Source organism: Triturus cristatus, chromosome 8, assembly GCF_964204655.1.
Source record: "Triturus cristatus chromosome 8, aTriCri1.1, whole genome shotgun sequence".
NCBI classification, from domain to species: domain Eukaryota; kingdom Metazoa; phylum Chordata; class Amphibia; order Caudata; family Salamandridae; genus Triturus; species Triturus cristatus.
The window spans coordinates 337,907,875-337,935,406 of record NC_140591.1 but is presented as its reverse complement, the minus strand read 5'-3'; the positions used below and the strand labels follow the sequence as shown (position 1 = coordinate 337,935,406).

At 44.8% G+C, this 27,532-nt stretch overlaps 1 protein-coding gene across 1 annotated transcript in view; it reads right to left on the bottom strand.

The window, feature by feature from the left end:
• The window catches only part of MTUS2 (microtubule associated scaffold protein 2), a 1,510,781-nt gene that overhangs the window by 391,537 nt on the left and 1,091,712 nt on the right, over window positions 1–27,532 (bottom strand). The window contains exon 8 of the mRNA XM_085621650.1: window positions 8,640–8,732. Within this exon, the coding sequence (XP_085477776.1) occupies window positions 8,640–8,732 (93 nt within the window). The remainder of the gene's footprint in view (window positions 1–8,639; window positions 8,733–27,532) is intronic.

Below are 27,532 nucleotides of genomic sequence, written 5' to 3'. Positions count from 1 at the left end.
GGCGTGGATCGGGGATGGGGTGGAACTGGACGATGAGGATTGGCAGTCAGCGCTGTCCTCCCCTAAGGAGGTGGCCATACCCGCACGTCTCCGTCTTGTCCAACTTAAAATTCTCCACCGTGTTTACGTGTCGGGCCCTCGTTTAGTTTTGATGGGTTTTTCTGAAGACGGGCTCTGTAGGCACGGCTGTGGGCTCAGCGCCACTTTTCTCCATGTTCTCTGGGAGTGCTGTGAGGTGGCGGAGTATTGGCGCCGGGTGCATGCTGTCATGGAACGTGTCACTGGGGTCGCTCTGTTGCCTGAGGTTCGCCGATGTTTGCTGAACGTGTGGGAGCCTAATGACTATAATGCGGTTCAGACTCGGTGGGCGGCCCTTCAATAACATTTCGGTCGCTTGTGCAAAAGCTGATGAGGCTTTCTTGAAAAGCGCGCTCTTTGATGGATATGGCAAAGCATGGAGTCATCCATCAGCATTTAATTTTTAATGCACATTGCTAACAGCTGATTGATTATAAACTTGGCAGTCTGTTATAACATTCATAGCGGCCAGTGTGTTAAAAATAACCGAGACATCCTTTCAACGAAATGCTGCTGTGGAAGGATGCAAGCAACAGTGCTAGGCCCATTACACAACTGAGCTTTAAACCTACTCAGCAAAACTATTTCTACAGTATAATTAGTCCATGCGTAACAAGTCATTTTTGCAGGTTCTGTTTGTTATATCCACTCGTGCCCCACTTTGAGGAGTTCTGAGGGAGCCACAGAACAGAGATAAATGTAGACTCTGTGATAAGAATTCTGAAATAATGTATCATATTTGATGCTTGCGCCGGACTTTGATAGAAAAAGACTCTTACGCCCGTTCATTCATGCGTTTGGGTGTAGAGCAGCAAGCAGCTGTTGGAAAGTTCTGTTTTCAGAGCGAACTGAATCAGGCAATAGGTAGTGTGGTGTAATTAAAAGCCATTACAGAGAAAATGTTGACAAGAAAATTATTAATATTTGTAAATATGGGAAACAGACTTATTATATCATTGTTTCTAGATTTTGTATCTTTTTTAGCTGGTAGTTTTCCTTTTTTTCTCCCTACGTTATTGCTATTGTTTTGAGTTTCTTTATTATATTTTTGTTATGATTTTGATATCAAATACAATAAAAACAATACATTGTATAACCCACAGGTTCTATAGAACCGTACACCCCTCACATCAAACCAGGTGACAGGACACCATAGCATTGAGCTTAAAACATTTGTAGGATACGCAACTGAAAACTTCTTTGGATTTCTAGTAACAACTTTATTCATGACAACAGTCTGCATAGCAGTGATTTGCTATTTTTAGTTTTAGACAGTCCCCCCAGTCTCCACAGACCCAACTAACTGGCCTAGATCATTTTGTGTTATGTGTATTTGTATTTGTAGAGCGCACAATTCACTCGGGAAGGTTTCCTGCTGCTGAAGCAGGAGCTGTATATGGGCCAAACCACGACCGGGGCAAGTTGAAGAGCCAGGTCTTCAGTCTCATGCAGAATTCAAGAACCGAAGAAGCAGCTGTGATGTGCAGGGGCACGTCACTCCAGGCTTTAGGAGTGAAGTATGAGAAGGCATGTCCACCACATCTGGTTCTGCGTATGCATAGGGGTGTGTGCGAGTAGGAGTCTGGCTGAGTGGAGGTGTCTGGCAGGTTTGTGTGGAAATCTACACAGAAAGGTGTTCAAGATCAACCTTAAAGAAAACCAGAAGGAGGCAAATCAATTTTGGACTGTAGCATGTTGCGTTGCCAGGTTTAACTAAAGTTATAATTCCTTAGAGGTACTCAGCAAAATGCATTCTATGTTCCTCTAGCAATCACATGTGTACAAGATGCTCTTCTCAACATGGCCCTTACAAATGGGATGGGCAAAAGATGCAACTCATATATCACAACTAACACAATTGGCCCACTGACTACTAAATTGACTACACCATCTCCTAAATCATGAAATACTACACAAGATCCCAATGCACAATACCCCAAAAAACAATATAAGATTCCTGGTATAGGCTGGCGATTCCTCTTGTGGGTTGAGCCTTAGTATATATCCACTGAATCCTGCAATCCAGACCTCCAAATCTCCAGATGTCTAAGTACTAAGGAAGTGGTCTGTTACTTAAGAGCCAAAGAAAGATATTTGGAAAAGAGAATATGAGTGACTGTGTGTTAAATGCACTACTCATGCACTCTATTAAAAACTAGACAGACAGTGCCACCGTGTGGTAGACTGTTGGAGTTTAGAAATAAATGCCAGTCTCAGCAGTGGCAAATACCAGCACAAATTAAGCACTGTTGTAAAACCCCTTATGATTGAAAGAGTTGGATTAACAGACAAGCACAAGAGTGAGTAAAACCATCCATGCAAAGGAGTGATTTGGCTATTCTTGTCTTAGCACACAGGCCTAAACTTCCTCAGTGACCTAATGTATGGACAAAGATGAGACAAGATCTTGCGGGCACTCTTTTCAGCTTAGTTCAAAACTGCTACCGTAACCTTTTGGAGTGCTGACCATTTAACTGAAAAGGATACATAAAGGTTAGGGAAGACCAAAGACCTAGACATAGGATTAAGCTTCTTGCATGTAGTTCAGTCATGTAAATACAATGAAACAAGGATGTAGCTCACACTTAAAAATCAGCCTTTCAATGAACAAAAAGAGCTAAGCAGAGTTGAGAGACATAAAACAAACATAAGTGATCAGCTACTGATCACACGGAAACCTACATCATATTCAGTAGGGAAATTCTTTAATTCAACCCCCACAAAAAGACATAAAACTGAATTGTACAGTAATTAAAGATTATGCAGCTACAGCAACCCAACCAGCTACCTCATAAGTGGCAGTTTTTATAGATTTATGCGGTCTAAAGATTAAACCCTAGTGAAGGGATGATCGATTCAAGGAGAAAACAGACCCACAGAGAAATTATGGTTTTTATTCACTAAGCATATAAACAAATAAATTGATATTGAATACTCATCCTATTTGGAACAACCGTGCCTAAAGCTGAAGAACTAGTGCCTATATTGAGCCTGTGGTTTCCGGTGCTCGGCACCGGCACTTAATTGTCAACACCTGCACTTATGACAGTTTGCCACATGGTGGCACTGTCTGTCTAACTTAGAGGTGAGCATAACAATAACAGTTGTTTATTCATTCTGTATACATTAAAAATGATTAGTACCTGCCACCCAAGCGATTCTTTAGGGCTGTGGAATAGGCTGAATTGTCCCACTTGTAAGAATGTGATGGTTAATAGTTTTGTTGGTACCGTTATTGGCAGCGCTGTCAGGAGCTGCGGGGTGGTGTAGGCTGAAGTGGCTTCCTGGCAAGGGCCCTGGCACTTATCTCTTTGTTTTACAAACTAAGCACTGAACTAATCCAACAAATTTGAAAACAGGTCGTAGCAAGGCAACAGCAAAATACAAAGGACCCCTAAATAGGAGTACAAACGCCACTAATATCAGGACAACATTGGTCCAGGAACGAATTTACTGCTCCTAATTCACACGAACTAACTGCTGCTCATCCACACACCCCGAGACAGAGGGAGTATAGAGCCGGAAAATACTTGGAAATAACCATTTACTTGAAATACAGCCCCAGCACTTGGGGCTGCATGCACTTACAAAGCGCAAAGACAGACTCACAACACCGCAGTTCGCTCGCTTTGTTAACTGTGACGCTAACAAAGGGTCTGATGTATCTAAGGGTTTCACACACTCTGTGTCTAGGGGGAATACATAGTTGCAGAATTTAAAAGAAACATCAAATGTTTAAAAAGGGGTCAGGATGGTTTTTTCATTATGAAAATTTTTAACGTGCTATATATTTTCTTCCTATAAATAGTTTGTGCTAAATAAACCCCTAAACTAACAACAATTCAAAGGATTCTGTTGCAATGATCCACACTAAATGCGTTTATCTAGCTCTGTTTCAAAGAAGCGTATTTAGGAAAACAAAATGCAATTGGACGCATTTGATTGTGGAACTTCGAAACAAATACATCTCAGCTTGGCTATCAAACCATAATGTGCCAACGGTGAGCCCAGTGGATGCATGTGTCTATAACATGCAGATAGCTATCCCTACATGTTAAAGGGCCACTTATATTCCAACGCATCCATCGAACAGGCTGTGGTGGGAGGTGGCAAGTGAGATGAGGAAGGAGACAGCATCATCTTTCTGGGTACCTGTTATGGGCTGTCGTATGACTGACTGACATTATAACCCTCAAATCCACCAGACACCGCAGAAACCTGGACCTAGCTGAAGAGCTCTTTGTTCGTGGTTCCAACACCAGATACATTCTGTCAAAAGAACTGCCTTTGCACTGTGGCACCAGACTTTCTTACAAAGATCTTTGTGAGGCCATCTGATCAGCATTTCTATCACTAAAATCTTTTTGACAATATTTCATTGATTGGTTTTTCGTGGAAGTTGATATGTGATTTCTATGTGGTTCAAGCCGCAGTCTTCAGGGCAGACCCGTATAAGTCCAGAGCTGGTCTGGGCTTGCTTGTATCAGACTTCAGATGGGATGTGGACTAGGAGTTTTAGCTGGACTATCGCTTTGGGACAGCGAGTAAACTGGTTTGCATCTGGTTGGTCCCTGTCTGTAATGACACAGATCAGCTATATCACAATGGGATGGAGCCTGGAGTAATTGCCACTGGCTGAGATTCATTTAAGTATTCACCCATTACTTTTTGTGCTAAATGAGACTCATTCAGTAGGAGAGGGTAGGCCCGGACATGGTTCTCCAGCTCACTGTGCCGTAGGACTCATGCCTCAGTCTGCATAGGAGTCCCCAGTAAGGGCAGAGCTGGTCTGGGCTTGATTGTATTAGAGTTCAGATGGGATGTGCCGATGTTTCCACGGAGTTCTGGACCTTCACTTTGGGGTGGGGTGAAGACTGGTTTGCCTGTGATCGGTGCCTGTCAGTAAAGGTGCGTATTACCTATATCACAATAGAATGGAGCCCGGAGTCATCCATCTGGGTGAGATTCATTGAAGCATTCACCCATCACTTTTGTGCTAACTGAGACTAGCTTAGTGGGAGAGAGTAGGCCCAGAGGCAGTTATTGAGCTCACTGTGCCATAAGACCAGAGGCAGCTACTCTGTTATGGCGGAGAAGCATAGCCCCACTAGGTGGCAGCTGTGTTAACACGTGAAAAATAAAATAACAAACCAATTTTGTTATCATTTTATTTTCATCTTACCTGAAGGCTGCTAGTGAGGGTGGGGTGGGGCCATGCACTCTATGTGTAACAACAGAGGGGAGGAGGGGTGTGGGCTAAGTGCTCATCACGGTTTGGCCGGCCTTCTTAGGCGGGTCGAACCGTCATATGCACTTAGAATTTCTCCACCCAGCCGTGTTGTACAGCCAGGTGGAGAAAAGCTCCCAGGCACTTTCTGAGTGGCAGATCAGGCCACTCAGACCAATCCCAGCGCTTCTCTCATGCTCGGAATAGTATTCCCAGCATGAGAGCAGCCTCAGCATCTGGGAGCCTGCTCAGTGTGCACCAGCCCTGGATTCTAGGATCAATGCGGTGACCGCAGCGACAGGTAAGTTTTTTTAAATTTAATTGTCTGTGCTTATTTTTTTGTATTCCCCCTGCCTCCACCGCCGCTGCTCCACCACTTCAGATCCCAAGCAGCCGTCACTGCATATGACTTAAGCCACAGTCTGCAGAGGAGGCCCCAATAAGGCCAAAGCTGGTCTGGGCTTGTTTCTATTAGCATTCAGTTGGAATGTGGACTAGGAGTTCGGGAAGGACCATCACTTTGGGATGTGGAGAAGATTGGTTTGCATATGGTTGGTTCCTGTCTGTAATGACACAGACTCGTTATAGCAAGGTGGAGTGGGGCCATTGCCACTGGCTGAGATTAATTCAAGGACTTTACTCATTACTTTAGTTTGCTTTCAAGCTGAAACCCGCAAAGACATACATGTGCTTCACAAGGGTACAGAAGTGACCTTCTCAGGAGAAGGCCACACTGCTGTATCTTAAGGTTACCCTGATGCAGTCACGCCTTGGAAGAAGAGATAGGAGTGACTATCTGAGCTTAGTCTTCTCTCAGTAGAAGGCCCCATTGCTGCATCTTTAGCTTTCCCTGATACACTCACCCCTTGGAAGGAGGGATAGGAATGTCCATCTGAAGTCAGTCTCCTCTCAGTAGAAAGCTGTATTGCTTCGTCTTTAGGCTATTTATTTATTTAAAGAGTTTTATATAGCGCTGGCTAGACCCGAAGGTATCAGAGCGCTTTACATTAGGTTCCACAATGCAACAGAAAATGATAACAATTACACATTATGTCAAAAAATAAGCAATACATTGAGAGAGGAGAGAAGGAGAGACATAAATAGTGGAGGGGGAAAGGGGAAGTGTGAAGAGGGAGGATGAGAGGAGAGACGAAAGGAAGTATGTCTAAAGACCGACTGGGTAGGTGACGTCCAAGGAGGGAATCCACGGCCCGTCTCCCCTTTCGCTAAACAAGGTAGCTCCATCGGGCATCAGTCAAAATAGCTAGGTCTCAATTGACGAGGGAAAGTTCACAGATAAACAGGGTGGGGACTAAGGGCAAGGACAGGAGAGGGCAAAGGTCAGTAGCTGGAAAGAGGAGAAGAGTAGAGCGGAGAGGGGTAGGGGTAGGGGGAAGGGGGAGGAGGGAGATAAGGTCAGGAGTGACGCAGGAGTGTTTGCCCAAAGACCGGCTGAGTAGGTGATGGTCAAGGAGGGAATCCATAGCCCATCTCCCCTTTAGCTCACGAGGTAGCTCCACCGGGCATCAGTCAAAATGGTTAGGTCTCAGCTGTCGAGGGAAAGTTCTCAGAGTAAAGGTCCTGGTGGGTGAGCGGGAACAGGGTCTAGTGAAGACTGGTCGAAGTCCGAATGATGGCCAATGATTTTAGCCCAGGAGAGGAAATAGTATCGGGGAGGGTCTCACTGAGGCAGCCATCTTGAAATCCGGCAAGGGGGACGAGTCATTGAAAGTTCGAATTTGGTCAGCCCCCATGATTTTTTATAGCACAGAAGGAAAGTGGGAGGGCGGCCATCTTGAGATCAGGTCTAAACGTTGGGCAGAGATTTTGAGCCAGGTCGGCGTTCTTTTGATGAGTAAAGCCCCGTGGTGCAAGTGAGGGGGTGTCCGAGTCTGAGAAGAGGCCCGCTTCTTTTTGATGGACCGGGGATCACTCGCGTAGCTTTGAGTGGTCGGGAGTAACCGGGTGGCGGCCTTCACAGGGTCAGGCCAATCCAGCAATTGAGTGGTGGTGGAACTTTCCTGGATGTGTACCGGGTGGTCGTAAGATAAAAGGTGAGTTGTTAGTCGTTCAAGACATTGAGTGTAAGGTGCAATCCGCGTTGACTAGAGTCTGGTAATGTGTGTTTTCAAGGGAGAAAAATTCTCTGGGTGGGGCCAAGTCGGCCATCTTAGGGTCAGGCAGTCTCAACTTACGAGACGGTGCCCGTAGTAGGTCCATTGCCGGTGTCTTCATTCAAAGGTCTCCTCCGGTCTGGTCATGGTGGGAGGAAGTCGGGATTTGCTCCGCTGGGTGTTCAGGTGCTTGGCGGGGCGTATTAGAAGTTGTGGGGAAAGCTGCGAGTGGAACCAGAGCTGCCATTTTGGGGTCAGTCAGTCTCTCTTTCGGGACGGCATTCTGGGCAGAACCGGCGGAGAAATGCACTCCGATCCAGGTTCCCAGCACCCGTGCCCCGGTGTGGATAACCGTCGGCTTCGTGACTCCTGCGGGTCCAGATCAGGGCTGTCCAGGGGTCGTTTGGAGGGTACCGTCGCGACAATCACCTTAAACATTAGCGTGAGCCGTCCTGGAGGCATTGGGCGCGGGATGTTGAATTTACTCCATTTCTGGCTCGCCGTCATTTTGGTTCTTCTCCTGATTGATGAGTCCTGATTCTTTTGGCAGTGTGGATGTGGGGGGGGTCAGGTGGGATATTCTGTGTGTTAGTGATCGCATTCCGAGCTCCTACCCCGCGGCCATCTTGGGTCAAATTTCCTGGCTACCCTGAAGCAGTCACCCCTTGGAGGAAGAGCTAGGCATGACTATCTGAACTCAGTCTTCTCTGACTAAAAGGCTGCATTATTGCATCTTTAGGTTAACCTGATGAGGTAGACGCCTTGGAAGAAGAGAATCTGATAGGATCATATTGTGATATCATATGAGTAACTGATTTTTTTTTAACCCACTACCAGCGAAACTTTGTTGAGTTAAAATATGTGTTTTTCTTTTAAAAAGGTACATCTTACTGTATTCTCGTCCCCGAGGCCTACCAATGAAAATACATGCCCTGAATGTGAAACTGGTGGTTTCTGCGAGTACAGGAGACAGGGTAATTAATAAATGTGCTGCGTCATCACCCAGAAATGACATCCGTGTTTTGCATGCGGCACACTACTCGCACGAGAAACATACATATTTCATGGTAGACACTACTCATTAATTATATTCGTTAGACATGCGATGTGATGCTGGGCGCCAGATTATTGACACGTGAAGGGAATACATCTCTCCGTGATGAAGACTAATTAATGGGGCTTTATTTTACGTAAGGAGCGCAGCGGGCGCGCGTGCGTACCTGGTGAGTACACGCTGCTCGCTGACGTCACCGACCGCTTCGGGGAGGCGACGGAGGGCTTGGGCTCTTGATCTTTCTGGACTTTCTTTGCACCTGATAAAATAAAGAAAAAAACAAATCAACACTCGACGACACCACAAAAAAGGCAAAAACTTTAATATGAAATGGAAAATACTGCATGATGATCACACAAGTAGGAGCACTTTAATCAGAATAACCCTTGTCGTCGGCTGGCGTGATATCCTGCAACATATCTTGGAGGCCAAGCAGCCTGCGGGAGACAGTTGCGGATGTTGGAGTCCAAGACGTTTGTACTTTTCTTAGCAACAAAATCATCACAACATGTATGTACGGTAGCATGTGAAAAGGGCAGAAAAAAACCTACACTGCAAAAAAACAGATTATAGTGTGTGTGTGTGTGGGGGGGGGGGGGGGTATCCTGGTAGAACAAGATGTTTTAGTTTATATTTTTGTAGCCTCTGTTTTTCCTTTCCTATGTCCTCACATGGAATCGTGCACACTCGTGGACGCAGAGTGAATGACAGTGAAGTTCGTTGAGCCCCAGGTCACTGCCCTGCCTTCAGCATCTGTACCTCAGGGAGAGTTTTAGTGTCTCTACGCCTCCTCGCAGGATTTACTGAAAATCAATGGAAACAACTCCTTGGGGCGCCTGTCTCCAGCGACAATCCATCCCCTTCTGTCACCACAGGGCTCTTTTGTTGGACTCTTACATGTTCATGTCCAACAGGGTTTCCTGGCTCCAGACAACACATGTTTATTGCCGCCCAGCCCAATGACACTCGTTTTATGGGCTCTGGAGAAGGGAAGCTGCCAAGATCCGAGCCTGTGGCCATGAGGTTAAACAAACACAGCTGCCTGTGTTTGTTGCATTAGTACAGATCAGGTTAATTGACTGCCCAAACACGATCTGAGTGGAATTGTCCCTTTAAATTGGGAACTATTAACACCTGTGATTTACGGTGCTTAGAAGCCATAGGACTGCACAGGGGCGTAGGAGACACTAAAATTCTGGGGGGGACAGGGACAACCTTGTGCACTTTCCAGTGACCCTATACAAATCACCGCCCGTTAAACAAATACAATCGCATACTTTCGAAGTGAAATATTGAGAAAAGCAAAAAATCAAAACCGGGTTTTGGCTCAAAACACTCAGCTGAACTGAGCCCAATTGATTAGCAAAACAGAACAAATAGTTCAAGCTAAGACTGGCTAAACCTTATGCTTTTATAACTCCTAAAATGAAATGAAACATGAGAGGAGGGTTTTATAAATTTCCTTTTTAGTCGATGGAAATGTTTTTAATTAATTTCACATTTCAAAATCATTTTGCGCTATAACATTGCTTCATTGCGCATTTATCTTATGTACAAATCCATATCTGACATAACATATAATACATCAACATAATACTCATGATCCCCTAAGTGAATAAAACAACCATACATGCACTCCTCAAACAATCTTGGCCAATATACTCATGCATACTCCAAACTACACACACACTAGAAAACTTGGTCCTTGTAGCAACCTCTCTTCTCTGGTAGATTGGTTACAACTCAGTTTGAACAACAAAAAACGTTCTTTCTTTTCCGTTGAAACAATAAAGTTCCAGTATTATTTTTGAAACACACAAGAAGAAAAAAAATTTTTATATGGACGGTGCAACACAAGGACCGAACTGGTCGACGCGTTTCGAACCACTATATTTTGGGTTCTCCTCAGGACCAACCAATTTCTGCAATAAACAATAAAAAATTCGTTTTAGGTATTATACTACAGCTCAGAATTCCTACAATGCACCACCAAGACCTAACATCACCCACCTTCGAAATGGAGATCTATCTGCCTGAAATATATCCGACTCGTCCCAAATGATGAGGAACCTAAACACAAAACCATTTGTATTATCGTTTCTTGCTTCACTAAATCAGGCTGTACATACAACACAGGACAAACAACAGACTGTTGGACAAAAATGGGGTGCTAGCTCAACTTACCGGATTAGGGGATGGTGCCCTCTTTTCCGGCTGACAATGCTTGTTTAATTGTTGCTTTGCTAAAACCAAAAATGAACTACGATTACTTAAAACGTCATTCCCGTTCACTTGCCGGTACTCAACCTGCCTTGCGAATAGAAAGGCTTACCTAGGTGAGTTCGTTTGTTCGTCTCACGTGGGGTGCCCGCGCCGGATTCTAAAAACAAACAAAGCGGTATAAGTCGTCACAAAGGCTACTCCGCCATCCGTACTGAAGTCCTCTAAGCCTTAGTGTTCTTTCCTTAGTCGCCAGAACACTTACCGGGAATTCACCTCTCGTATCTCGATGTCCGTGTCAATCCATTGGTAAAGTTCATTTTGCATTGTGGGAAATGATGACGATTTAAACAAAACCAACTACCGGAAGCCCGAAGCTTGCTGGTAGATGTAGTTTAACTTGGCGACCTTCGTGTCAGGTATAGAAAAAATAGTAGGAAAGGTGCCGAGGACTTTTAGACAAATGCTTAATAATGTTTGAAAAATTAGAATAACTAAAGAGTACAGGCGCTCTTACCAAACTAAGTTGATAGCGCGTAGTTGTCCAAAAAAACCAGGTGGCTGCTGGGGAATGTGGTTTAAATTTCACTACTGATGGTAACCTCTAACGAAAGTGTGGGGTTTTTTTTGGGATTAATTGTGTGTTTAAGTATACGTTACAAAAACAATACGTTAAAAAAATCACGTGACAAACAGCGGAAGGCATTCCATAAGGACCAGGGTTTGGGTGGCTACATGTCAGCTGGCACTGTCAGCAAACTTTTGTAAACGCACTCAGTTAACAGGAAATCCGTACATTGTCTGTTATATTTGGAACAGCAAAACGAACAGGAAAGGCAGTCGGTACATCTGAACAATGTTATTCTCCCATTAGACCAATGGTCTGAATATCTCCGCTACTTCATTCAGGCCGTTAATCGCCGTGTTGAATTTCATGATGAGTAATGCCTCACGTTGGCTTAATTGGCCTTCCAAATCGCCCCCACGCGGGTCTCTTTCAATCTTGGACAACACTGTCCATTTCAAATCCACCTCACTGTGAGTCATTGTTGCCCAGTGGCTGACTAATGGGGCATTTTCCACTCGTCGTCTAATCCTTGATTTATGCTGGATGATACGTTGTCGGACCTCCTGGGTTGTCTTTCCAATATACAGCTTTGGGCAAGGACAAGTTATTGCATAGACAACATTCTTCGTTTTACAATTGGTAAACATGTTATGTTTCCAGTGGGTAGTATTAAATGAAAAGACATCACCCTCTATGGTTTGCTCGCAACATATACATGTTCCACATTTGTGGTGACCAACAACTGGCGGTAAATCCAGCATGCTCCTTAAAGTCCGATGTTCATGTTTTGGTAGAGCCGCCCGGACTATATAGTTGGCTACACTTTTCTCCTTCTTATATGCAAACATGGGAGGGGTGGAAAATTCTTCATGGAGGTCCTTAATCAAATGCCAGTTACCTAGGATGAGTTTCCGGAGTTGGTGGGTATTAGGGCAGAATGTCGTTACACAAACTGGTCTACTGCCCTTGTTCCTAGTTTTTTGCTCCAACAATGTTTCTCTTGGTGTCCACCAAGCTCTCTTCAAAGAGTGTTTGAGTAGTTTCTTGGGGTAACCCCTCTCCAGAAGGCGATCTCTTAATTTATTGGCGTGCATGAAGTATTCCTCTTTTTTTGTACAGTTCCTACGAATTCGCAAGAACTGACCATAAGGTAAATTTTGTCTCAGACTCCGAGGATGGTTACTGGTATAATGTAATGCCTTATTCCTGTCTGTCTGTTTCCTGAAAAGTGTGGTTTCTAGCTCCCCTTCAAAAACCACTACCTTAACATCCAAAAATGTAATCGATTCGTTTGATGATACACTGCTGAATTTGATATCATTAGATCTTTCGTTGAGCCAACCAACGAACTCATCCAATGATTCCTGTGTGCCAGTCCAAATTAGGAAAATATCATCGATATAACGCATATAGCTGGAAATGTTTGCAACAAATGGGTTGTTGTTATATATGAAATTGTTTTCATATAACCCCATATATAACACCGCCAACTCCGGGGCAAAAGGACATCCCATCGCCACGCCTCTTGTTTGGTAAAAGAACTGCGAATCGAATGAAAAGTAATTTTTGGATAATGCAAACTTTGCCAAAGTCAAAAGAAATTCCGTTGGAACTTGAACTGGTCGCTCTCTTTGACCTAAAAACCACTCTAAAGCCTCCAAAGCTTGATCCTGAGGAATCTGGGTGTAGAGTGAAACCACATCCAATGAAACCATCAGTTGTTTAGTCTTGTCAAACTGCACGGATGCTATTCTATTAAGAAAGGCAGTAGTATCTTTCAAATGAGCCGGAACTTCATTGATAAATGGTTTGAGGAAAAAATCAATATATTGAGCCACTGGCTCAATAAGTGACTCACACCCGGATACTATGGGCCGTCCTGGGGGGTCAAGTTCATTTTTATGCAGTTTGGGCAAGGCATAAAAGACCGGTATCCTCGGATTCATGTTCTTGAGAAAGAGGCGTTCTTTGGGGCCTACAAAACCTTGTGAAAAACCATCTTCAATAATATGGAAAAGTTGATCTTGTAATTCTTTTGTTGGATCTTTCTTAATTTTGCGATAGCATGTCACATCTTCTAACTGGCGTAGTACTTCCTTCTTGTATTTATTCACGTCCCATAGGACAATTGCCCCACCTTTGTCCGCCTGCTTCACCACTATTGATCTATCATTTTAGAGGTCAATCAGGGCATCTTTCTCCTGTTTGGCTAAGTTGAACTTGACAAAGCTTTTTTTACTTTCCATTGCCTGAATTCCAGATAAGATGGTTCTCTCAAAAGTGGTAATTTCTTTGGGGACCTTGGGTCCTATTGGACAAAAGGTTGATTTTCTTTTGAGTCCAGTTATTTCAGCCGTGACTGCTTCAGTTGTATCCGAAAAGAACGTTTTTAGACGGATTTTGCGACAAAACTCCATGGTTTCGAGCTTCATTTTTACAAAGTCTGTTGTTCTAGAAGGAACAAAACTAAGTCCTTTCTGTAAAATAGAAATTTCCGCACCTGTTAGGATTTTATCAGACAGGTTGAAAATTGGCGATGCAACTAGCTCCTGTAATATTGGCGGCGTGTCCTCATTTCCCATGGTTGGGAATATCGCAACCGTCCTCTGCCTTGTCGTTGGCCTCGGCCTAAAAAACGTGCCTCCTGATTAGATGTTTGCGGGTCCTGATTATGTTGGTTTGCCCTTTGATTCTGATTAGCCCTAGTATTAGTATCTGTGGTCTCACTCGATGATGATGATGATTCCGAGAAATTAATAAATCTCTTCCGTGATCGTCCTTGATAGTTTTGAAGGTAATTTCTTGAATCGTTAGTGGTATAAAAGTCTTTGTTCAAGTAGGGATAAGTGGACTCCAACGAAAAATTCTTTTTGTCCAGCTCAAATTTATTGCTTTTTTGGATTACCGTGTAGTCTTTAAACTCCAAAATTTCTTTCTCAACCTTTTCTAATAGGGCTTTTGCATCAGTTAGATTGGGGTTATTTTTGATTTCAGTTTCCAAGTCGGCGATCTCTTGTAGTTGTATCAACGACAGTCTATGTGCTGTCTCCACCGTTAGGACCATGAGGTCCCGGCTACATTTCGTCTCTATGCAGCTATATCCTTTCTTATAGATTGGATCGTCAATAAAAACCACCGGAATATTCCGTATCTGAAGTCCCGATGGAATTGTGCCTTCCTTTAGGTGTTGTAATAAAAAATGTCCGTGAAGGTCCGTGCGTATTTGTTTTTTTCGTAATCTTGTTAGTTTGTCCGATTCATTCTGTGTTTTTGCTGTGACACTCAAGGTGGCCGATGCAAAGACCGGCGGTGCTCGTATTAAATTCTGAATGTGTTCTTCGCTATAGGCGAAGGCATCTTTCTCTGCCATCACAAACTACGATGGGGAATAACAAAGACTTAGACAGACAAAGACAAACTAAACATTGAACAATCAATTAACAATACTAACAAGTGAAACTCCAAACTCCACTAAAGTGAACAATAAAGATCTCTAAAGGATCGTGGCTTTTTTTGCCACTCAACTCAACCTCGCGGGCATCTGCCCGCTCCTCAAGCAAAAAATCAAAACCGGGTTTTGGCTCAAAACACTCAGCTGAACTGAGCCCAATTGATTAGCAAAACAGAACAAATAGTTCAAGCTAAGACTGGCTAAACCTTATGCTTTTATAACTCCTAAAATGAAATGAAACATGAGAGGAGGGTTTTATAAATTTCCTTTTTAGTCGATGGAAATGTTTTTAATTAATTTCACATTTCAAAATCATTTTGCGCTATAACATTGCTTCATTGCGCATTTATCTTATGTACAAATCCATATCTGACATAACATATAATACATCAACATAATACTCATGATCCCCTAAGTGAATAAAACAACCATACATGCACTCCTCAAACAATCTTGGCCAATATACTCATGCATACTCCAAACTACACACACACTAGAAAACTTGGTCCTTGTAGCAACCTCTCTTCTCTGGTAGATTGGTTACAACTCAGTTTGAACAACAAAAAACGTTCTTTCTTTTCCGTTGAAACAATAAAGTTCCAGTATTATTTTTGAAACACACAAGAAGAAAAAAAAATTTTATATGGACGGTGCAACACAAGGACCGAACTGGTCGACGCGTTTCGAACCACTATATTTTGGGTTCTCCTCAGGACCAACCAATTTCTGCAATAAACAATAAAAAATTCGTTTTAGGTATTATACTACAGCTCAGAATTCCTACAATGCACCACCAAGACCTAACATCACCCACCTTCGAAATGGAGATCTATCTGCCTGAAATATATCCGACTCGTCCCAAATGATGAGGAACCTAAACACAAAACCATTTGTATTATCGTTTCTTGCTTCACTAAATCAGGCTGTACATACAACACAGGACAAACAACAGACTGTTGGACAAAAATGGGGTGCTAGCTCAACTTACCGGATTAGGGGATGGTGCCCTCTTTTCCGGCTGACAATGCTTGTTTAATTGTTGCTTTGCTAAAACCAAAAATGAACTACGATTACTTAAAACGTCATTCCCGTTCACTTGCCGGTACTCAACCTGCCTTGCGAATAGAAAGGCTTACGTAGGTGAGTTCGTTTGTTCGTCTCACGTGGGGTGCCCGCGCCGGATTCTAAAAACAAACAAAGCGGTATAAGTCGTCACAAAGGCTACTCCGCCATCCGTACTGAAGTCCTCTAAGCCTTAGTGTTCTTTCCTTAGTCGCCAGAACACTTACCGGGAATTCACCTCTCGTATCTCGATGTCCGTGTCAATCCATTGGTAAAGTTCATTTTGCATTGTGGGAAATGATGACGGTTTAAACAAAACCAACTACCGGAAGCCCGAAGCTTGCTGGTAGATGTAGTTTAACTTGGCGACCTTCGTGTCAGGTATAGAAAAAATAGTAGGAAAGGTGCCGAGGACTTTTAGACAAATGCTTAATAATGTTTGAAAAATTAGAATAACTAAAGAGTACAGGCGCTCTTACCAAACTAAGTTGATAGCGCGTAGTTGTCCAAAAAAAACCAGGTGGCTGCTGGGGAATGTGGTTTAAATTTCACTACTGATGGTAACCTCTAACGAAAGTGTGGGGTGTTTTTGGGGATTAATTGTGTGTTTAAGTATACGTTACAAAAACAATACGTTAAAAAAATCACGTGACAAACAGCGGAAGGCATTCCATAAGGACCAGGGTTTGGGTGGCTACATGTCAGCTGGCACTGTCAGCAAACTTTTGTAAACGCAGTTAACAGGAAATCCGTACATTGTCTGTTATATTTGGAACAGCAAAACGAACAGGAAAGGCAGTCGGTACATCTGAACAATGTTATTCTCCCATTAGACCAATGGTCTGAATATCTCCGCTACTTCATTCAGGCCGTTAATCGCCGTGTTGAATTTCATGATGAGTAATGCCTCACGTTGGCTTAATTGGCCTTCCAAATCGCCCCCACGCGGGTCTCTTTCAATCTTGGACAACACTGTCCATTTCAAATCCACCTCACTGTGAGTCATTGTTGCCCAGTGGCTGACTAATGGGGCATTTTCCACTCGTCGTCTAATCCTTGATTTATGCTGGATGATACGTTGTCGGACCTCCTGGGTTGTCTTTCCAACTTATTGAGAAAAGCAGGCATGTAGTCACAGTTTGCATGTATGCTTTATTGTTATTTACATTCATATAGTAATGAGACCAAATGTTTAAAAAAAACATAGATATGAATCTTGCATCTTAATGCACAAAGCAAACAAAGGCCGCTGACTTAGGGTGGGGGCGTCGTGTTTGCAAGTGCATTAGGGTTTGAAAAGTACCTGCTTCTGCATTCCTGGTCTCCAGCAATTTTGAGGCAACAATAAAAATGTGAAGATAACTTTGGTGATTAATGTTCTTTTTTTGAGAGAGATCGAAGGCTTGTCTAGTGAAAGTTTTAATTCAATAGGTCAGTGAGTTACTGCTTTTGTCTGAGATATTCTTTTGGTATTTGAAGTTTATAAGTTAAAATCCTAACATTGAACAGTGAGCTATTAACCGTCATCAAAGAGCTGCATAAAAACTTCAATGTATAGATTAGAACGTTATGATTTTTCCCCAGTCTTTCCCTATCCTAATGTTGGAAAATGGGTTCATTAGGATAGAAATCAATTCTGATTATTGAAGAGAACCCCCCCAACCATGGTGTTATGTTTTACATTTTGAGTTTGTGTTTTTCTAGTGATGCAAACCCGCCCTGGGCACTCCCCAACTTTTTGCTGACTGGTACTGGTGGTACCTGACTGACTGACCCTGGCCTCTGCCTAAACAGCCAGTGCTATTCTGAAAGAGGCACTTAAAAATACAGTGAAAACACCTATATACACTAGGGTGCACTATGGGTTAGGGTACGCCTATGATTGGCACGACCTCTCCTATAAGGCCCTAGTACATAATAGGGCAGGGGGATTAGAACTACTTTTAAGTCCCTAGAATATAATAAGGCATGGCAGTTTAGAGGCCAGCAGCCCTTTCTGCGCTTGCATGTGTGCATTGCTGAAGCCTGAGGTCAGTTTAAAAGTAGCCCTGTGTTATAGGGCTGCTTTTAAAATGCAAATTGTGCCCAAACTCGATTTTTGGGTTTGGGGAACTTACAAATAGATCAACTACAATGTTGGGGCAAAATTAAGTGGAAAAATGTTTTCCACTTAACTATGGCTGTATCATATTTGCCACATAATACATCATCTGCTGCATAATCTAACGATTTCCTCCAAAACAAGTTTGTAGCTCAAACGGATCCCAAATTACTAAAAGAAATGTGACTTGTGTTGCTGTGAAGTTTAGGGCCCTTTGCAAAGGTTAGTAAAGAAAACAATTCCCAAGAAAACAATTGGTCCCAGACACTCCTAATGACACTCAAATTAATACCTGTAGGAGAGTGTAGTATGCAATCAATTCATACAACCAAAAATGTATAATGTAAAGGCACATTCAACAGGGAAATCTCATAGATAAGAGGCCAACCAAAGTCAATTAAATTGCAAACATCAATTTATTTCCCGCTGAATCATATTCATAAAATGCAAACTTAGGGGCTGACTACGATGGCAGGCGGACTTCAGTACCACCGCCATCGAATCGGGGAATGGGACCGCTGGCCTTCAAGGTGGAGGCCCCACGATAGGCATTACAATGCGACTGCCACTACGGTGTTCGCAGTGCCTATCTTTTACATTGCAGCAGGTACTGCTGGCTGCATCATCCGCCGCAAAGTTTAAAAAAAAAGGAACATGTTAAATATATCGGTGCCTGCCACATGGTGCAGTGATATGTTGTGGGGCATCATAGATGCCCCCCAGGACCCATGTCTGAGGGCCAGGGGTAAAGGGGCCTGCTACGGGCCCCCAATGTCCCTTTCACCAGCATTTCCATGGCAGGTGAACCGCCATTGATAAGCTGGCGGGTAAGGGACATCGTAATCCCTGCTGCGGTGCATGGTAGGCACCACCAGCATTGTAGGAACCACGAGCCCCTCCACCACACCGGCGGGCTCAAGAAGCCCGTCGGGTGCGTGGTGGTTGGTCTTTCCGACCGCCAGGTAACCACCCGCCATTGTAATATGGCGGGCTGTGATGCAGTCACCAATGGCGGTCGGACCGCCACCGACGGGGTGACGTGGCGGTCCCACTGCCATTATAATCACCCCCTAAGTTTGGTGTGCATGCAAATCCTACATTGCCAACCCCTGGCAAGTTGCACTGCTAGTGCTGGAAAAAGGCCAATGGAGGTACCAATGGGTGAGGTGGACTGGCCTCAAGGGTCTTGTGACCTCAGTGACAGATTCACTGTCGATCTAGGATGTGCTTCTTCATATGCCTGCCCGTAAGACTGGAAGTGAACTGCAGTATGGATTGTGGTGGACAGGTCCACCTGCGGGTGCTAAGACACCTGGGCTTCTAAGGTCTATCGGGCCTTCTAAGGTGTAGCATCGGAATAAGCTCTGTCAGGAGTGTGGTATGGTGAACTGGTCATGAATGTCTGAACATGGTTCTCCAGTTCCAAATTCAGCAGCTCTGGCCAGAGTGCCACATTCTCTCCCACACTGAACACCATACTGCCCCACTGAGAGAAACTCACACTGCCTTCAGCACAACTCAATTGTGCTGCGACTAAATTCAAATTATGCACTGGACAACAGTAAAATGCTGCCTGAAAAAAAATGAATAACACCCTGGAAAAAGCAAACACTCATAGGGAATGCAAGAATAAGCAAAGCATCTGAACTGTAATCAGAAAAAAACATGGTTACCTTAACGGTTTTAAACTCATTATTCAGAAATCAGTAAGTGATTTTGCCTGAAAAGTTCAAGACTTGGCTACAGGACCAGAAAGGGACCCCTTTCAATGTCCATTGCTTATATCCTTTCAAAATGTATGCAGTTTGGTTTAAAAAAGACCACATCCCCAAACACAGAGCCGCATTTTATAAGCTAAAATAATTAAAAAGTTGAAAACGATCATATTAAACGTTTCCACTCTGCCCATCAACCAGGTATTGCAGTCCCTTTAGGAATGGCGCACTTACCCACCCTGGGAAAACAAAGTTGTTCAAAGAAAGAAGATAAAAAGAAAGTAGCGCTTTCACTGGCAAACTCTGTAAAGTGGCGCTAATGTGTGTGGGTGTAAATAACAGTCTGGCCTGTCTGCTGTCCACTCTGTATTGCTTTATTTTGGTATTTAACTATTTTTTCTCTCTATTCCGAGGTTTTTCTTTTCAATACAAAACGGTTAGAAAATGAGGACATTTACAGCCAAAGTGTTCAGCCTTTTTTGGATCAATTTCACAGGGGAACAAATAAAGAGAAGGAGAGGCAAGAGAGAGTACCTTGAGAGCTGCCTCTTGAAATCAGCACGTAAGCAGGAGCGAGACAGAGACAGAATGAGATGGAGGAATAAAGCGAGGAGGGCAGCCGCCAGAGGCAGATCAGGAGTAGTGGACACGGTCCTTGCCATGAAGGAAAAGAGACAGCGTTTATTTTTTCTCCGTTGTCTGCCCTTCCCAGAACGGTTGAGCCTTCCTGCAGCATAACAAAAGGCAGAGGGTGGGATGGCCTCTGACTCCAGGCAGGTCAAGTGCAGGGCCATTAGGTCGCGCTTTCGCGTGCTAATGGCCCTGCGATAACAGAAGGGAGAGGGGAAATTCCTTTGTCCCCTCGTCCCCCCACCCTCGTCCCCCGTGTCCCCCCCACTCCAAAATCTGGGGGGGATATACCCCCGCGTCCCCCACACTTCCTACGCCCATGGGACTGCAGTTCGAAGCGCGGTGTACGGCCCTTTGCAAAGGTTGACTGATCACCTTTCTCAATGCTGCATTTGTATGTTACACTGGTACTAATAAGACAAAATCTTTCCAGGGACTGTTAGCATGTATAAAAATGTCAAAATAATAAAGTATCAGAAAATATATTGCATTACGCTGCAGCCTGTTTTTTGCTGCATAATTTAGTCAACACTGCGGCATAATTTTGCCCTTCTTTGTTACATGAATCCAGTGTCCCCAAAGCAGGCAGCACATGTTAAAAGTGCTAGTGCATGAAGTAGAGAAACTGTGAAGTTTGCGAACTTAGTTGGTGTGCGTGCAAATTCTGCATTGCCAATTCCTGGTGAGTTGCAGCTACTGCTGAAACAAAGCCATTAGAGGTACCAATGGGTGAGACGGACTGGCCGCAAGGGCAAGGCCGGCTTTAGCTCTGCTGGCGCCCTGTGCAACAATGTTTGTTGGTGCCCCCCAAACGACCACCTCCGGCACGAATTCCCTCACTACCACCCTTTAACAGTGCCCCTCAAGTCTCCATAACCACACACACTCTCAGATGCATTTGATTTACAGCGCCACTCATACCAGTGTAGGGTGTCAGAGCACTTTACATCTCACACATTACACAGAGACAATCAATTATACGTGTGTAAATCACTGTATAGTAAATGTTACTTAAGACTAAGGACTATAAGTTGTAGGAGTCACATGACAACCATACAAGTAGACAGTATAGTTTAATAGTGATTAGTCTGAAGAAACACAAACTCAGAATTTAAATCGTAATACCATGGGTGGGGGTTCTCGTTAATAATCAGAACTGATTTGTATCCAAAACAACACTTTTTGCAACATTAGGAAAATCAATGACTGGGGGAAAACCCATAATGCTCTAATTTATACTTTACAGTTTGCATGCAGCTCTTAGATGACAGTTAATAGTTCACTGTTCTATGTTAGGATTTTAACTTATAAACTGCAAGTAACAAAAGGATCTCTGTGACAAAAGCAGTGACCCATTGACCTATTTACATCATGTGCACTTTGTGATCTGCATGGTACATGTTCTTTGCAGTAGGCACATTAACCCTCTGAGCTACCTTTCTATGAGTCAAAACTTCCAGTAGACAAAACTCCGATCTCTCTCTAGGAAGAACATTAATCACCGGAGTTATCATGACATTTTTATTGTTGACGAAAATTGCTGGAGGACAGGAAGGAGGCAGCAAGTGCTTTTAAATCCATAACATACTTGCAAACACGACGCCCCCACCCAAAGTCAGCGTCCGGTGTGGCCACCCTTCTCAAGGGTCCTGTGACCTCAGTGACAGGGTACCTGTCACTATAGGGTGTGCTGCTTCATAGGCCTGCCAGAAAGACTGGAGGTGAACTTCAGTATGTATTGTGGTGGACAAGCCTTCAAGTTTAACCCACACTTGCCACCGCTAGGGTACACCTGCTGGTGCAAAGACACAGGGCTTTTAAGGCCTTGCAGGGCCTTCTAAGGTCAAGCATGGGAATGTGCTCCCTCAGGAGAGTGGTCTGATGGACTATTCATGAAGGCTGAACCTGGTTTCCCTGTTCCAAATTCAGCAGCTCTGACCATAGTGCCACATCCTCTCCCACTGAACACCATACTGCCCCACTGAGAGAAACTCGCACTGCCTTCAACTACAACCCAATTGTGCCATGCTATAAACACCTGGATGAGACTCACTTTAAATTACTCACTAGACAAGAGCAATATGCTGCCTAGAAAAAAGTAACAACATCCTAGAACAAGCATTGGCATAGCCAATAGGTCTCGCCTTTGGGACCTTATAAGTATTTAGTTATGCAGCAGGTCCCAAAGGCGAGACCTATTGGCTATGCAAATGCTTGTTTTGGTAGGCACGGGGAGATTAAGCGATTTGCCCAGAATCACAGCACAGGATGTGGAGTCGACCCTGAGGCTCGAACCTAGGTTTCCCAGCACCAAGGTCGGTGTTGTAATCTGATGTTTAGCCGTGAGCCCACATCCTCTCCCCAGTTGGGTGTACGATCAGCTGCAAGTTATTGTGCCTACTTTTAAAGCGCTCAGACTCCATCGAGGTGCCCAGTGTGAAGAGGGGGTATTCAGGCAACACAAGTGTGCACGGGGTGCAAAAAGAGTGTTCAGACAATGTTGGGGTGTTTTCGGCGCAGCAGGGGTGCCCTTGGCGCATTTGCGTGGTTGGGTTGTATTGGTTGTGCACTGGCTGCATGCTGGGCTGCTGCAGCAGGGGTACTCGTGGTACAGCTGGGATGCAGAGGGTGTGGTGGGGTCACCCTGGATAAAGTGACAGGCTTTGGGGTACAGGCGGTATCAGTGTTCAATCTGAATTCGGGGTGATCAGACAGTGTGGTGTTTTCCGTGCAGGGGGTGAGTGATGCGTGTCCAACCTGCGTCCGGGGGTCACAGACCACAGCAGAGAAACTCGGGGTGTAGCAGGGCCGCTCGGCTGTGGTAGGGGTGCAAAGGCTCTACTGTGGTGCAGAGAATACAGGGGGTGGTGGGCTGGGTGGGTCTTTCGGTACGGACATGAAGGGTGCTCAGGCAGGAGGAGGAGTGTTCGCGCTGCAGTAGGCCCCAAAATGTGTCTGCGGTACACTGTGCCAAAGCCTCAGAGAAGTCTCGGGGTGCAGGCGTGGGGGTGCTCAGGGTGCAGCAGGGGTTCTCTGACCAGTGGCAATGGTGTTGGGGCTCTTACCTGTGAGAGGGAACGGATATCTGGGTGCGGTAGGGGCAGGCAGCGGCTACGGAGCTCAGAATTCAGACTGTGGCAGGACTCAGGACTTCTGAGCGGTTTCCACAACAGAGCCGCCAGATGTTGTTGGTAAGGCGGCTGTAGGGAAGATTAACCTCCTTCTCGGTAACAGAGCATGGCATTGGCAGAGACTGCCTCTGGGACATCCAATCAGCTGCAAGACCATGACTTGAGGATGGGCGAGTCTGAGGAGCGGGGACAAAAACAAGCAAAGTGGCACAAAGTTCACCAGCGGGGACTGACCGGCCGAACAAGCATCTTTGGACCGGGCTCGGGCAGAAGCGGTCCTTTCACGCGTCACGGCAGACAGTGCCCATAGGAGCAGCGGTCACAAAATTATTGTTGATGCGTGGGCTGAAGGTACAGATGAGATCATCCTGGGGAATAAGTATTTAACCTGAACCGCACACAAACACTTATTTAATTTACTGTGTATTACGACAACCGACCATCACCACCCCAAGCTCCACCCCCTTGAATCCAGAGAGTAGGGTACAAGGTCCAACAAGCATTTGCAATGGCGGCGGAGGGGGGGGGGCGGAAAGTCATGGTTACGAAGTGCGGGTGGGGGGAGGGAGGTGCGAAAATCCATGGAGTAGGGGGAGGGGCGAAAATTTAGGGACAGCGGATTGCGGTTGCAAAAATCCATGAACAACGGAGTGCGATTGCGCTTCGCTGCCGGAATAACAAAAAGAAAGTGCTCACCCAGTAATTAAAGGACACAGTATCACGCCGCAAGTAAAGCATCCAGTCCCGGTGGGCGGGGCTAAAAGCAGACAGAGCGGCAACAAGGAGGGATTAAAAATCCTCCTTCACAATAGAAAGGCTGCGTTTAGCATAAGCGATGACGCAAGCCAGTGGAAAGGAGGGGCAGGGCTTCAAGTCCCCTTCGGAATCCGTATTGATTCCAACAGGCCCTTGCATGGCGTGCTAACGCCAGGCGAGACCTAAAAAGCAAGCACTCATAGGGAATGCAAGATTAAGTAAAGCACGTGAAATGTAACATAGGAACAACATTTACCTTAACGCTTTTACACTCACTATTCAGAAATCAGTGAGTGTTTTTGCCTGAAAGCTTAAGGACATGACTACAGGGCTCGGAATGGACCCATTTCAATTTTCATTGCTTATATCCTCACAAAACGTAAGCAGTATGGAAAATAGACCACATCTGTGAACACAGATCCACGGTACACATTTTGTTTTCCAATCCATCCACCAATCAGGCATTGCAGTACCTCCAGGATTGGTGCACTTCCCCACCAGAGGAAAACAATGCTGTGCAAAGAAAGACAAGAAAAGAAAAGTAGCGCTTCACTAGCAAACTCTGTAAAGTGGGACTTATGTGTTTGGGTGTGAATAAAATCAATCTGGCCACTTTGCTACCACTCTGTCTTGCTTTATTTATTTTTCACATTTGGAACCTTTTATTCCCGAGGCTGCAATTTGGAATAGAAATATGCCAGAAAAAGAAGACATTTCCAGCAAAAGTGTTTTTCTTTTTTGGATCCATTTCACAGGGGAACAAATAAACGAAAGGAGGAAAGAGACACCTTTCTTTCAATTTGATAGGCATGGGTGGCAGGGGTACATGAGGACTGGTGAGGTGTTGCAATTGTGCGGGGACCCGTGCTGGTAGTAGGCTGAGTGGGAGGCCATGGGCGGCTGCCCACACTGCCCATGCCTAGTGCCGGCCCTGATTAGTGTGGTGTAACGCCCCAAACACCCCACGCCCCAAGCCAGGGGCATAACAAAGGCGGGGGGCCCGAGCTTGAGGGGCCCCCTCAGCACACAGTAGTCAGCGCAGAATTTTTAGGCTGTGCGTGGTCACCCGGGTGCGCGCTGATCCGGGCATGCTTTGGGAGGTTTCTCGCACAGTAGCTGCTACTAATTTAAACACTTGAATTTTCACCGACTCTGACCTCGCGCGCAACATTTCAAGTGACCTCATCAGGAGTCAGTGACTGCCCGGCCAATAAATGTGCTTGAGTTTCAATTATCTGAGCGTGCGCACTGCGGCAGCTGCAGTAAATAACGTTTTGCTACTGGCACGGGTAATCTGAATCACAGCAGCGCACGGTGCAGCTGGAGCCCAGAGTTTAGCACACACGACCACCCGCCCAGAACCATGATGATTGCCCGGGAGTTTCCATTGGTTGCCATCTGCTGGCCACAGCGTCGTGGCGGTGGGTTTTAGTCCAAGTCCAGTCGTAATGTTGCAGCATGTCGCATCGACGTTACCAAATTGCCCTGCTCGCTGCAAAAAAGTAAGTGTCTGGGCAGTGTCGATGACTTTAGTTGCTGCTTATGCTAGTAATTAATTTGCTCCTGTCACAAGTTCAGCAGAGTCGCCCCAGCTCAGCTCTGTGAATGAGTGGATGCAGGGGGCACCGTGCGTGCAGCTTGTGTGATCTGGTGAAGCTATTTCTGCGGCTATGTGACAGCCTCAGGCTGACTACCTGCGCCGTGCAGCCGTGAGTAAACAACTTTGTAGTGTTCTTTTTATTTTTTATAATACAGCCAGCCTGAGGCTGCCTGGCTGTGACCTATGTGAATGACCTGTGCCTCAGTCTGCCTCACCCACGTGGGACAGAGAGCGGCCTGGAGCCATAAGTGCTGTAATGCATGATCATGCTATTATTATGATCGCAAATGCCAGGGTAGGAGCCGGGGGGGCCCAGTCGGCATACGCTGGCTAAATGGCATCATGATCTAATTATTTTTCTGCTGGCCCAGCAACACGTCCAACTAGTGCAAGGGCTCGATGTTCAATTTCCTGCCTCAGCCTGTCCGGTGCAGTGAGCACCAGCATGGATGCCTAAGTTAAATGACAACAGTCGAGTGTAATGAATGCCAGAACTCTGCAGCACTGAGCCCCAGTATGGATAACCTCTGCCTCAGCCTACCACGCCAGCACCAGCAGCATTCAGCTGACTTATCAGAGAAAACAGCACTAGAAGCGCGACTCCGGTACAGTAAGCATTTTAATATCCTGGCAGACACAAAAGGTATTTTACCCATATCTGTACATAATTTAAACAGTGCATATGATAAGAAAACATTATAAAATGTGTTCTCAAGTCAAGTTGTCTTAATGACCTCCGACTGATAACGTAAACAAAGACAGAAAGTGCATTTCAAAAACGAATATGGACAATTTCATATAAAGTTCCCTTAAAAATCTAGTCCAGGCCTTAATAAACTGTTAAAACCTGGAATGGTTGCCGGTATTTCTTCTGCAAAAAGTGGCAATCCTAAGTGAGCCTCCAGTATTGAGGCCAGAGTTAGAGGACAACAGCTGAGTGCAATGTATGCCAACACTCTCTGCATCATTGAGCCCTTGACAGATGACAGTACGATCATATTAGAAAAAGGCAGTAGGTTTGTGAACTTCCTTTTCAGGTATTCTATAGTAGTTTCAATATCTTTTTTAAACTACTCATTACTTGAAAGTGTGTAATTTCGGATATTTATTTCTGTCAATGCACTTCATTGCTTGATTTGCGAAAGTGTAACTCTTAAGTGTTACACATGTTGTCACAATTGACTGTCACTCATGTACAGTGAAATCAAGAAAAAGTGACACACAAAAAGTCAGAAAACTTGCCAGCTATGTGTACATGCTTGAGACCGAGAGACAGTACAATCTCCTAACTGCACTTGCTATGCTTTAAAATTTGCTTTTTAGGCTATTGTGTGGTCATGAATGATCAGATTAATAAGATCATCTTCTGGGCAGCTGCAGTGTCTGCCCTCTGTTACTGAGAACTGCAGTCACCCCTTCCATTTCTCGCGCTTTGTAGCAGTTTTAAGATCTTCTCAGAGTTTCTTGTTGCTCAAATGGGTGTAATTTCTGATATTTATAGGTTTCCCTCGTCTTCATTGCTTGATTTTGCTCATGAGAAAGTGTCACTCATAGTCGTTGAAATGTCACTCACAATTACACTGAAATTATGAAAATGTCACACATAGCCATCAGAAACCTTGGCAGCTATGAATTCAGTTAATAAAGGTGCACTAGCAGTGTTCTCGCTTTCACAAAGGAGGCACTATAATGCGTGACTTCGCAAATCAGTGTGGTGATGCGGATCACCACACTGAAATGCGTTAGTCTCACGTCTGATGTGTTATGCTTGGCAGGGCTGTTGGTTAGACTGTACTCCTACACAGCAATTGTTAAATAAAACAAT